The sequence below is a fragment of the Ictidomys tridecemlineatus genome, chromosome 4, assembly GCF_052094955.1.
Source record: "Ictidomys tridecemlineatus isolate mIctTri1 chromosome 4, mIctTri1.hap1, whole genome shotgun sequence".
Taxonomy (NCBI): domain Eukaryota; kingdom Metazoa; phylum Chordata; class Mammalia; order Rodentia; family Sciuridae; genus Ictidomys; species Ictidomys tridecemlineatus.
Genome location: NC_135480.1, coordinates 59,049,328 through 59,063,457, shown reverse-complemented (window position 1 = coordinate 59,063,457; position 14,130 = coordinate 59,049,328). Strand labels below are relative to the sequence as shown.

General features: G+C 36.0%; 1 protein-coding gene and 1 pseudogene across 1 annotated transcript; both read left to right on the top strand.

The window, feature by feature from the left end:
* The first annotated feature begins 2,000 nt into the window (after positions 1–2,000).
* On the top strand, positions 2,001–2,993 carry LOC101963028 (RNA-binding protein 4 pseudogene; annotated as a pseudogene).
* Positions 2,994–11,142: 8,149 nt separating this feature from the next.
* Positions 11,143–12,122, top strand: LOC101966216 (olfactory receptor 52A5). The gene has a single exon (XM_005342097.2). The coding sequence runs from the start codon at positions 11,161–11,163 to the stop codon at positions 12,109–12,111; it is 951 nt and encodes a 316-aa protein (XP_005342154.2). The 5' UTR covers positions 11,143–11,160; the 3' UTR covers positions 12,112–12,122.
* The last annotated feature ends 2,008 nt before the right edge of the window (positions 12,123–14,130 follow it).

Genomic DNA, 14,130 nt, shown 5'->3' with positions numbered 1-14,130 from the left:
GAATGTTAAATTTGCAAACAAAGCTGATTGTAAGGCCATTTTCAAAGACCAGGTTAAGATTATGTTAGGTTTCCAAAATAACTAAAATGTTTCCCTGTTCTGCTTTTATCTTCCATCTATTTATAGAGTTTCTTTCAATGGTTCTGGGGCTACAAACAGCATTTATGTGCTGCTGATGATTTCCAAGTTTATATCACCATCCCTGCCTTATATGCTGAAATACTAACTTCCCTACTCATCTAAAAATTTGTCAGCTCCCTGTGGGTATGATTTATTAATCTCAATCATAGACTTATAAAGCCTGTTCTTGAACTTCAACATCCATAATCTCATTTTCCCCCTAGATGATCATTTCTTTGTAAATTGTATGAAATATGCCTATTTGCACAAGCATGTAGGATTCAGACCTCTTTGAAGATAATTAAGGAGACCGTTTTTTTATATAAGCTACAATTTTTCTTGAAAAATAATGAAGTTGTATAGAAAAAATCTGGGAGTTCTAGGAAGATAAAAACATGGTCATTTTCATTGTCAGTAGAGTGTTTATAAGTAATCATATTTACATATTTTTATGGTGATGAAGACCCACCAAGAAAGTTCATTGCTCAGCATTCTTTGGCTCTGGCTATACTTTATTGGATTACTGAAAACTTCTCAACCAAGGCAAGCTCTTCCTAAGACTTTTCTAGTTCATGACTTGACATGGCAGTATTCAGTTTCCACAAAAAATTACATGATATTATAATGTCTACCTCATAGATACATAAATAAAAGTATATGCATAATAGCATATTTTATAGCCCATAGTTTGGTAAATAGACTGAGAGTCTGTACTTATCATTATCTGAAATTTTATTGTGTATTTTTTTATCTTATGAAAACATTGAGATTATAAGTGCAAAGAATTTGTTCTTTTTAGTCACTACCTAGTCCCCAGAATCTAAGATTATATCCAAAACATGTGTTAACCTAACACAATTGCTCCATGAATGAAATTATAGTTACCAGAATGTGATAAGGAAGATATAAAGAACTGAAAAATTGTAGACAACTCTACAGTAAAAAGGTGAATTGGTTCAGAGCAAGACTAGAGTCTGTGATTACAATACATGTATTTTTTTAAAGTTACAACTACTGACTAGTATTATCACTACAGATGCTTTTAGTAGCTGGGTAGGGGTAAAGATTTGAATAACTGAGGACAAGACCTACTTTTTCCATTTGAACTATATAGCAAGAATTACATGTGCCGATATGGAAACACTAAAGCAGTTATCAAGAACCCGTTATTAGTGGCCAGGCATTGTGGTGCATGCCTGTAATCCCAGTGGCTTGGGAGGCTGAGGTAGGAAGAATGCAACTTCAAGGCTAGGCTCAGCATCTTAGCAAGGCCCTCCCAAATTTTGCAGGACTCTATTTAAAAAAAAATAAAAATAAATAAAAAGTTCTGGGGATGTGACTTAGTGGTTAAGCAATCTTGGGCTCAATTCCTAGTCCCCTCACTCCTCCCCTCCCCCAAATAAAAGAGAGAGAGAAAGAATTCTTATATTTTGGCATGTATTATTTGTTGTATCTGGTAGCTATACAGGCAGAGATCTACAGTAGACCATTGGATGTGCAATCCTGCATTAAAGAAAGAGGTCAAGTATGTAAATGTTCAAACTACCAATGCCCAGATAGTTCTTAAAACTTAAAAAAAAAAAATCACTATAACAGTGGCTCACTATTCTTAGCACCTAACTCACTCAGAAATCAACAGGGAAAAATAAATAAGCTTCAATATTCAAAGCTAAAGTACCCAATCAACGGGGCAAACAGAAATGGGTTGAAGTAATAAAAAGAGGATTTCAGCAGAACTTAAACAAATTAACTTCATAAAAATGTAACTTTAAATAATAGGAAACTAAAAAAACAACAACTAAATAACAGTTTTTGAGCTTTTTGTCAGAAGTGTCCACACCAAGAGGAAGAGGCCCTGCTGATTTCTGTGCTGCTGTATGGAGATGGTGAAGCTGTTTATTCGGAACCTGCCCAGGGAGGCCATAGAGCAAGAGATCTGCTCACTCTTGGAATGGTATGAGAAGGTGCTGGAATGTGACATCATTAAGAAACATGGCTTTGTGCACAAAACTGCAGCTGAGGATGCTATATGCAACCTGCACCACTACAAGCTACATGGGGGTGAATATTAATGTAGAAGCCAGCAAAAATAAGAGAAAAACCCCAACAAAGTTGCATGTGGGCAACCTCAGTCTCACCTGCACGGACAAGGAGCTTCAGGCCAAGTTTGAGGAGTATGTTCCAGTCATCAAATGTGACATGGTGAAAAATTATGCCTTTGTACACATGGAGCAAGGAGAGGATGCAATGAAGGCCATCAGGAGCCATGATAAGGCAGAGTTCCAAGGCAAACGAATACTACGTGCAGTTGTCCACCAGCAGGCTTAGGACTGAGCCAGGGATGGAAGACCAGAGCTGCTGCTATCGTTGTAGGAAAGAGGGACACTGGTACAAAGTGTTCAGTTGTTCAGGCAACGTGGCAGATTCGACCTAGCAATATAAAGAGCCCTATGGAGCAGTGCGTATGCTTTATACCCTGAGCTACCTGATTGGCAGTATTACAAGGCTTAGAGAAGCGGGGTTTGCCTACTACAAGCGCTGCCAAGATATACGGGGTTCTATGAGGCAGTGATGGCTGCAGTTGCCTCTGCGAATAAGCAGACCCTTGTCCCAGCTGCCACACGTTCAGAACACAGCCTTGGCCAGTCACCTCACCTCCACCTCTTGATCCCTATAATAGACATCAGTTGTGGATCTCAGGCGTTGCTGCTGCCACAGCTGCTGCTGTTACTACAGCTTCCACTTCACCTTATGGGAAAAGGAGCCTCCTGTGTCACGCTACAGCCCAGGTCCTCACTGTTGGAGAGGGCAATGGTTATGGGCACGAGAGTGAGATGTCCCAGGCTTCAGCAGTCGCACGGAATTCCCTGTAAGACAGGGCTGGGTAAGAGGTGGAGCAGTTTCTCCGCGGGATCTGCTCAGTTTAAAAGGCTGAGCAGATCCCGCGGAGTACTCAGCCTTTTAAAGCTTGAGGTGGGATGGGTGGAGCCTGTAATTTTGAGCTGCGGTTGTGCATGAAAACATAACCTTCATGGTACCTCATCTCCGGGACGAGCATTCAGTCCTCAGGAACCATGGACTTTAACTTTCCTAGCTAAGTTCCTATAGCTTTCCTGTTCACTTTCTGTTCTCCCAGCAGGCCTCACTGTATGCAGATACGGTGGTAGGTGCTATGCTGTCTCCTCTGCACCACCTCCTCCAGTGGGTGTTGGATTTGGGAATGACTTAATAAGAAGGTGAGCGCTACTAGGTTTCTTTTGGCCCAAAGGATAGATCTATAGAATTGAACCTCTATTTTTTCTTTCCTGTGAAATAAATGGTTTCTCAACTTAAAAAAAATAATAATAATAAAATAAAATAAAGCTTTTATTATATTATCATTTAGATAAACTAAATAGAAGAAAGAATACAGAAATAATGAAAACTTAAACTCTTCACAGCCATGGTTTAAAAAAAATTCTTGGAAAATATATTCATCATGCTAAAGAGAACAGTAGAAAAAACAACAAACTTTGCAGTTCCAAATGAACCTATAAAAGCAAAAGTTCTGTGAAAATACACTTTAAAGATGAAATGAGGTAAAAAGGCAGAATTGAGAGCAAAGGGGGCAAATTGCAAGATAGTACCACAAATAACAAACAAATATGTTTAAATAATTGGTATAACATAATAAACATTTCAAAAAAATAACAGAATTGTTTAAAAAGAAATGTTATAGAATGTTTAATAATTAGAAAGATAATAATTCATATGTAAGACAACTTGGAGACTCATAATCGGAATAAAGGGTATCTTTACAGTGGAAACAAACAAACAAAATAGAAACTGTAAGAAACATTTTTTTCAATATGGAAATATTTTGACCAAGGCATATGTTAGTGAAGTTATGAAAGATCAAAATGAAAGAATGATATAAATATACAAGTAAATGTTTGATTCTATCAAAAGAAACACATTATATTAAAGTTTCAGAATATTAGTTCTATATTGCAAAAAAAAAGAAAGAAATCTGGGGCAGAAGTTGTGGCTCAGTGATATAGGGCTTATCTTACATGTTTGAGGTACTGAATTTTAATTCTCAGCACTACATAAAGATAAATAAATAAAATAAAGGTATTTGGTCCATAGGTGTGTGTGTGTGTGTGTGTGTGTGTTTATATAAAATCTTTTACTGACAGGTTTAAGGGTTTCTGATCAGAAAAAAATGTGACACAAGTTCATATATTCAGGGTACTGAAGTGTTTGCATATTGAATTATATAATGTGTGTAATGTGTCCAAACAATTTAGGAATAATGAAAATTATAGAGAAAAAAATCAGAAGCAAAACTCTGTATCACTTGATAGTGTCAGCTTTGAGTCACTGTGACCAAATTATTTGACAAGAACAACTTAGAGGATGGAAAATTTATTTTGGTTCTTTGTTTCAGATTTGGTCCATGGTGGGACAACTCCAGTGCTCTGGGCCCAAGGTGAGGTATGACATTATGGTGGGATGGCAGTGTGAAGGGAAATTGCTTAGAACATGGCAATCAGGAAGATAGAACACCAGGGAAGTGGGCCATGAGGCCCATGAATCCTTCCCAGGCATGCCCCAGTAACTCACCTCCTCTAACTACTACTCACATGCCTATAGTTACCACCCAATCAGTACATTCAAGCTAGTTTGGACTAATTATGTTAGTGTTATGATAATCCATTCATTTCACCTCTGCTTATTCCTGTATTAACACAGGAGCTTCAGAAGGACACCTTATATCCATAACACTGAGTGATAAACACATGCAGATGTATTATAATATTCTCTTTACACTGACATATGTTCATATTTTCTAAAATAGAAGCTTTAATATAAATAATTAGCAATTAAAGCTTCAACTAAAGAAGATAATCTTGATGTGATCTTTTACTGCCTGGAGAATATTTGGATTCTTATGTGGACCCTACATGTTTTCTGAGCAGATTTGAGGTCACTTTCAAAAACTCTGAAAGAGCCTTTTTGTCATATTTAACTTAGGACCACAAGATCCACCTTCTTGTTTCCTTTAGAGTTTCAAGTGTTTGTCTTCTAGAAAATATTCTAGATGAATATTTAAATATTCATCTATTTTCCCTGAAAATATTTCCTTCTATTCTGGTTCTTTCTGCTTCCTTGGGTGGGTTTTGCACCTTTATTTGAATCATTTACTGTTTTTCCTGGTATAAGTGCTCCTTCAATGGATGATTTCAGGCTACATCACAGTTCCTATATACACAGCTAGATAGAGATACATGCAACCAACTTTTCTAAGCCATCTGATCTGACTGTGGCACATAACTGCCTTCAAAGCTTTGCCAGTTTTTTTTTTCTGGAATTGATATAATTTTATATCAAAAGATCTCATCAAAAGGCTTTATGCAAAAGAGAAGGTTTATTAAATAAGGCCAGATACAATGACACAAGACAAAAAATTTGCCTGTCATGTGTTATCATTGTGTCTCTCAAACATTTGCATGCCATCCAGTCTTGGTAGCCTATTTCTTGTACTATGCAGAGAATGGGAATCTTCTTTCTCCTTCTTCCTCAAACTAAAAGTGTAAATTCATTTTATTTTATTCTTAATTAATTGTGAAAATTTATTGTGTACAGTGTGATATTTTTATCTATGATTACAGTGTGTAATGGCTACATTTGAGATACTTAGTGTGTCTACTTCCTCAACTGTTTTGGTAATATCATTTAAATTCTAATCTTAGCATTTTCAAGTGTACAATATATTGTTATTGGCTGCACTCACCATGATGTACCATAGACCTCTCAAAATTATTATTCCTAACTGAAATTTTCTTTTGACCTGTATCTCAATCCCCTTACCTACCCAGCCTCTGGTAACCATCATTTTCATCTCTGAGTCTATGAGTTCATCTCCTAAAATCCCTTTTCTAAGGCACAGGTTCTTCTCTCAACCAAGTAAATTAGAGGATTCAACATTAGGTCTATATTGTAAAATATTGACAAAAAATTTATAAAAGATACATTTCTTCAGGGCAAAATTTTGGACATGGCAAGAACAACTTGGTGAGGGCTGGTTGGATATAGGAAAAAATCATGACAGAATCATGAGTTCAAGTAGAAGAATTTCAGACACTTGAAGGAGATTGGGGCCTGTGGTGCACTTTCTAAGATCAGCATCTTTCTTAGACCTAAAAATAAACACTGCTTATTATCCTGGAATTAAATTTTAAAATATTCCTTTTGTTTCTCAGCCAGTAAAAGTCTACGTGGGTTAGTCTAAGTATCTCAAGGTGATTCTATTTTCCTTTATGGCTCATTACTTAAGTGTCATGTTTTGTTTGTTGTCATCATTGAATGTTGTCCAACTTATAAACTTTTGAAAGCAAAGTCATTTTGGTTCTATATTCCAAAGAGATATTCAAGTTTGAGGAAAAATTTGATTGAGAACCCCTATGAGACAAGGAACTTTTAAGTTCTGAACCATGTTATGCTTTCTTTTTCTCCCTTACCATAGGGAGATGTAAAGGCTCAGAAGCTCCAATCCCACAGGGACACTCTATGGTATAAAACACTAAACTTTCACTGCCTAAAATATCCAAAAGATTCTACTCTATGGGTTCTGCTTATGTTTCAGGAGAGGGTCCCTGGTAAGTCTAGGGGCTTGAGATCTTAAGATTCTGCAATGTAAGTGGGGAAGTGGAGGATTTGTTTCCAAAAGAACGCCTATCCCATGTGACCCCATAAAAGGCTAGATGAGGGCAGAATGATAAGAGAGCAGCAGTGTCTAGAGTTGAGAGTTTCAAATTCAGAAGGTTTTCATCTCCTAGTAATAAATGCTTTCCAAATATTTCTCAAACAATTAATAAAAATAGGGTGGAAAAATATAATGTTTGACAAGTTGGAGGATCTCTAAAGAATTGGATTAATATTTGATTGTAAACTTTGTTTGCTAAAAGGTCATGAACCTATAGATGCTGAGAGTGGAGGGGATTCAGAAGAAGTTTTTGGTGTATCTTTAAATATCTGAGTTGATTCATGGGAAAGAGCCAGTAAGCATCTGTGAGTTAATACCTGGCATTTTATGAAAGAACAGTATATTTATAATTTTTTCTATGTATTTGAAATGAGTTATTCATTTAATTTTCAGCTATCCTGCAATATGGTTCTGTCCTTTTATCTTATTTTACCAATGGTGACATTGTGGAACTTACTTTCATAACCGGCTTAAGAGCATAAAAGATATTCAGTGGCAGATTCAGGGTTTGAACTGTCTACTCTGGCCTGGATTCTGGACAATTCACTGCTATGATCAATGGAAAATGAATACTAAAGGAAAGTAGGCTTACAACTTTAATGAAACATTAAGGTAGAGGCAGTTTGAGGATGATTATATAAGTATCTATCTGATATTCAGAGCTGTCCCCTGAAATGTGGGAGACTGTCACAGAAAGAATAAAGGAGTTTTCTGTCACTGAAGAGCTTGAGGCAGAAATCAAATGATGAACATCACAGATGAGATAGAGAAGAGCTCCTTGATATTGAAGGCCAAGAACATTTTCAGCCTCATCTCTCTCATATTCTTGTGCATCATGTCAATGAGTTCCATAGATTTGCCTCTTTCACTAACTATTTTCACATCATTTCATGGTATACCATCAGAGATATTACAAATAGCTTTCCACTAAGTTATTCCAACCCAGTATTTTCAAGCTTTCAGTTCATTCACCAAGTTGTTAACAGACCGGATTTACAATGGGCAGAAATTTTTCTGAAACAACTGCAAAATTTATTTGCTAAATTGGTTACCTCATGTTTGGTTTTCTTCCCTGTTCATTAGCCACAGCTCTTATCATTCCTGCTTATTAGCCTCTTTAATGCTGAAATATTGATTGACTGATAATGCCAGCATACATCCCATCTGTGATTTTGAACAATCCATTTTCTTTCCTTGGGATTCCCTTCTTCATATATTTGCCTGGCTAATGTCTACTGAAGAGTAATCCCCTGGATAGCCAGTTTTATTTGTTCAATTTTATTGAAGGTATATAAGATCAATAATCCTCATTCAACTTAGGGGTCCTCTCTTTCCCAGTGTAAGACCCCTTAACAATGGTCAGCATTCCTCAAGGATACATTCTTCCCCACACATCCAGAAGACATTTGGCAACACCCAAGACATTTTTGACTGTTGCTTCTCATATTCAATGGGTAGGAGACAGGGATCCTGCTAAATCATAAGAATTATAGAGACTATCCACACAACAACAATAAAAAATTATTTGGCCTGAAATGCAGTTAGGCCATCATTGAGAACACCTGCCCTAGAACATTGACAGTCCTCATGAGATTTGGAAACAAAATTGTAGAGAAGAAAGGTAAGTTAATTTCTCAGCATGACCCTTGGATTTTTGGCTGAAAACATATTTTTCTATTTTATTTATTTGTCCTTTTGTTTATTTACTTCATTCTTCTAATTTCTCTCTCCTTCCTTTGATCGCTGTATACATACATAGTCAGAGCTACCTTGTATCTTCACTTTCAGTTATTTTCCAGGTCAATTATCAGTCATGTGGCAATGTAAAATTTCCCAAATTGCCATTATTCTTGTTTTGGTGGTGGTGGAAGTGGTACTGGGAATGAACTCAGGGACACTCAATCACTGAGTCACATTCCCGGCCCTATTTTGTATTTTATTTAGAGACTGGATCTCACTGAGTTGTTTAGTGCCTCACTTTTGCTGTGTCTGACTTTGAACTCTTGATCCTCCTGCCTCAGCCTCCCAAGCCTCTGGGATTACAGGTGTGAACCACCACTCCTGTCTCAAATTAAGACTCTGATATAAACACAATTATAATTTTTAGATGTGTCACATATTATTTGGTTATTGTATGACGATATGCTGTAGGATATGTGGTTATTTATCAGATAGGCAGCATGTAATTTACATGTTTTATCCCACTTGTACTGTAAGAACCTTGTCAATTAAGGAAGTAATACAGGAATGGTTTCTTAGTGGGCACATACCATCTAAAACCTTTAGTGTATTTTATACAGTTATAATCTGTTGCATATTTTATAATCCTTTTTAGTGAATTATAATTATAAAACCTCAGAGGATATAAATTTCTCATTTTGTTCGTGCTGAGTAAATATGCCATGGAATTCACATAAAAAAAATACCTATAATGATTCTTAGTTCATTAATAGGATAACAGTGCCAATATTATAAGCTAAGGAAAATAAAATAATTTAAAACCTTCAAAGATCTTAAGACAGTAAGTGATAATTGATATATTTTTAATAAATTGTAGATGATACTTTTTGAATTCTAGGTAAGTAGTACAATTTAGTTACTTCTTAAATACAGACCCTATTAATTTGTCTTTATTTCTCCACTAGTTTAAACAATACTAAGACTATAAAGGATACTTAATAAATGTATCTGGATAAAATCATTAGGAAATAAACATCTAATTTGTATTTGATAACTTTATTTTGTGATGTAAGGAAAACCTGGTTGAACATAGGATTTTGTATTTGTTAAAAGGAAGAGTTCCTCAATGAGAAGACTCAGAAAGGAAAGCTTTGCTCAGGGTTAGAATGTTTAAAGATAAGGAAGCAGCAAATGCTCCTCTAGTTGAACTGGGGTTACAGTTGTCCTATAATTTCTGAGATTCATTTTCAGTTGATCAGGGGAGTGGATAAAGCCACAACAAACACCCCTGTGAAATGATGGAGAAGGCATGGTTTCAGGCCACCCTTACTCTCCCTATCAATTTTATACTTTACTTAAATTCTGTTAGAAAATGAGTTTTGCAAATATAAAAAGAAATGCATTGTGTAGATTTAACATGTTACACATTCTGAGGTGAAATTATTTCTTGAAGGAGAGATAAATACAGATTGCAAACAGGCAGGGAAATGACTTTGAGCTTTGGAAGACGTAAGGCAAAGCCCCTCTATGCTGACACAAATCCCTTGGTAACCAAGATAGAGGCTCTGGATGTCTGCAGTGTCATGGGTGGAGGTGACCAGTGAAGGGCAGAGACAGAACAGGATGGAGAGAGTCCTATGGAAAACAATGGGGAGAAGAAAATTTTAATCTCTATGGAAATTGTACTTTGGAGGGATAGAAATTTACTAAGCTGTAAAGAAAACAAAATACTTTTTATAGACCATTCCATACTATGTCAAATGGTTAAAGAGAAATAGCTGTTCATTCTTAGAAAAGTATGATTATTGCTGAGAGAGTGCAAGAGAAGCAGAGAACATGAGTTGGCACTGATGTTAAATACAAGTGATGTGCACAGAGCAGATCATGGAAGGTGACAAGAAGCACGGAGTGAAAGTGTCCCTGAACTAAAATATAATGGATTCATTTTCTCAGAGGATGAGAACAAGGTGCAAAATAAATGGTTGTGTTAGGGAACATTGGAACTTTGAGAAATGAGTTTGAATGTATTTTGAGAAAGTAGATGAGAAAAGAGTCTATGAAGAGGCTAACCTGAGGAATCCAGCTAAAAAGCTGCAAAACTGGAAAATATTCCTGGAAAACGTATCATCTGATTTTGAGAAATCTGATCCATCACCACTAGACCACTGGATTCTTTATGTCAAGTATCGGTAGCATAGTTCTTAAAATACCTTTTTTTTTTTTTGCTCTAATATGAATAGGCAAGTCACAGAAAAAAACATAACATTATGAGTAGCAAACATAGCTAAAGGTAATCCTTCTGGTTCAGTAGTCATAGAACAGAAAGTAGCCACACAGTAAATTACTTAATTTTACTCAATCAATTTTGCTTATCATGGCTTAGAGAAACATTGATTACGATTGTTGGTTTCTCAATGACTTTATAAAAGGAGTTTGAAAAAACGCAGAAAGGTCTTGTCGGGATGAAAGAGATAAGATCATATTCCTAATCTATCTCTAGTATATTTTTCTAAAATAAATTATTTTCTCCTCATTTTTCATTCATCCAGTCTTCAGATGGATTAGAAGATGAAACAGCAGCACCACCACGTGGCTCTTCTGACCAAGTCACCATGCTCACATTCAATGGCTCCTTCTTCATGCCTTCTGTTTTTACACTAGTTGGGATTCCTGGCCTGGAGCCAGTGCAGTGCTGGATTGGGATTCCATTCTGCGCCATGTACATCATCGCTGTGATTGGGAATTCCCTCATTTTGGTTATCATCAAAAAAGAAAACAGCCTCCACATACCCATGTACATATTTTTGGCCATGTTGGCAGCCACAGACATGGCACTTAGCACCTGTATTCTTCCCAAAATGTTAGGCATCTTCTGGTTTCATTGGCCAGAGATTTCTTTTGATGCCTGCCTCCTGCAAATGTGGCTTATTCACTCATTCCAAGCAACTGAATCAGGCATCCTGCTGGCAATGGCCCTGGATCGCTATGTGGCCATCTGTAACCCCTTGAGACATGCTACTATCTTCTCCCAGAAACTCTTGACTCATCTTGGAGTGGGGGTAACACTGAGAGCTGCCATTCTTGTGTTACCCACCCTGCTGCTTATCAAATGCCGACTTAAACTCTACCAAACTACAGTTATTTCCCACTCTTATTGCGAGCACATGGCTATTGTGAAACTGGCTGCTGAAGACATCAGAGTCAACAAGATATATGGCCTATTTGTTGCCTTTGCCATCCTAGGATTTGACATAATCTTTATCACCATGTCCTATGTTCGAATCTTTGTCACTGTCTTCCAGTTGCCCCAGAAGGAGGCCCGAGTCAAGGCCTTTAATACCTGCGTAGCTCACATCTGTGTCTTCCTACCATTCTACCTCCTGGCCTTCTTCTCTTTCTTTACACACAGGTTTGGTTCTCACATACCACCCTATGTTCATATCCTCTTGTCAAATCTTTACCTGTTAGTCCCACCTTTTCTCAACCCTATTGTCTATGGAGTTAAGACCAAAGAAATCCGCAGACATGCCTGGAAAATGTTTGTCTCCTCTCCAAATTCTTGATTGCAACTGACTCCCTGAGTAGAAAATTTAGGCTGGTTTTAAGTAAGAACTTTACTGAGAAAAAAGTATGTCTTCCACAAGTATGTGTATGTGAAAAAAAGCTTTAAATCTCAGATGCTCATAATTTAAGAAGGTATTCAATTGATTGGCTAATACATAAGGAAATAAAGTATCTCTTTTGTTAAGATTTCCATTTACCTAATTTAGTCTTCTGATTATATACTATCCATTAAAACTCAAAGCTTCTTCTCTGGTACCACTTAGACCTCTATAGAAAACAAAATTCCAAAAAACAGCACTTGATTCTAAATACACATGAGTATTCTTAAACTACTAACCTGAACCACATCTTTAATTGGGCTGTGTTCCATTTTCTAATATTTGCTTCTGAATCTATGTCTTAACAAATTTGGAATCAGTGATGTTTATAGCAATAATTCATAGTAGCTAATTTATGGAACACCGAGGTACTCCTAAAAAATGAATGAATAAAGAAAATGTGGCACACATACACAGTAGATTTCATTCAGCCATATCAAAAAATAAAATTAAGGCCTTTGCTGTAAACGGATGGATCAGGAGACCATCATGCTGAGTGAAATAAACCAGACTTCAAAAGTCAAGGGCTGCATGTTTGTTTTCACTGTATGTGAATTCTTGATTAAAGAAAGGGTGTGGGGCTCAGTGGAGCAGAGGAAGAGGGTTGAGGGAAAGACAGAAGGAAAAAGAAAAAGGAGACATAGTGGAATTAAATTGACCAAATTATTCTATGTACATGTAGGAAAGTACCACAGGAAACTTCACCTTTGGGTTCATCTATAAAGCATAATTTTAAAAAGCTATAAATAAATAAAGGAAGACTGGTGTAGTATAGGAAGGGGAACAGGGAGAGGGAAAGAGGAAGTACTGGAGAATGAAGTAGAGTGAATTATAGTCCATGCATATAAATTATATCAAAACGAACCCCAATGGTATATAGAACTATAATGCACTAATAGAAACATTTAAATTTTTAAAAAATCATGTTAGTTGATAGACAAGATAAGGAAGCTGTTGAATGGAAAAATAAATGTTAATAACTAAATAACTCATTTTAATTTTGCTTTGGAGAACTAGATATTCCAGTATTTGTGGCATCATTATACAGAATGAGTAACTGATGAGAAATTATCCTCTTAGAAAAATTAATGCAAATATATAAATTCTTTCAGAGAATTTTTTGTCCTGGAAAAATAAAGAGTGGGACAGTATATTTGTGGTATTACCAAATAAGAAATGAAAGCAAAAAGAATATGATAACTACCAGTCTTGCAGGCAATTATTTTTGAGACAAATTACAATCATTGTCAATTAATATCCTATTTTTTTTGTCTGACAAGCTCCTCTTTTTTTTCCATCAACAAAAATAAATAAATAAATAAATAAATTGCAGTGTCCTGAGGGCTACAATAGACACTAGAATTTAGCAATATAAAGTTCAGTTCTACTATGCTCCTCAGTAACATTGGTATGTTCTTATTTATTATCGATAGAGAGTTCTAGAGCATAAAAATCACACTAATAAAGAAATATTTCACAAAATGTAGTCACGGCATTTCCTTTGGCTCTTTATTTCTGGAACCCACTAATGAATTTTCTGCTTTATGCATTCTGGATATTTCATGTAAGCAGAATCATATAATTAATATGTGGCCTTTTATATCTGACTTCTTTCACTTAGCTTTTCTCAAGATTCATCCATGTTTTAGCAGAAGTCAAGCAAAATGTAATTTATTTTTATGGCCAAATAATAGTCCATTGAATAAAAATATACAAGTATACTCTTCAGTGTAACATGCAAGACTCCAGCCAGGGTAAGTTTTTCTTTTTTGAAATCTTTTATTTGTCCTTTTTAGTTATGTAGACATTTTGACATATCATGTATACATGGAGTATAACTTCCCATGTTTGTGACTGTACATGATATGGAGTTACACTGGTTGTGTATTCATATGTGAACATGGGAAAGTTATGTCCAAT

Bases quoted from the DNA above. Each gene is read 5' to 3' on its own strand.
- LOC101966216 (XM_005342097.2), top strand. From the start codon at position 11,161: ATGCTCACATTCAATGGCTCCTTCTTCATGCCTTCTGTTTTTACACTA.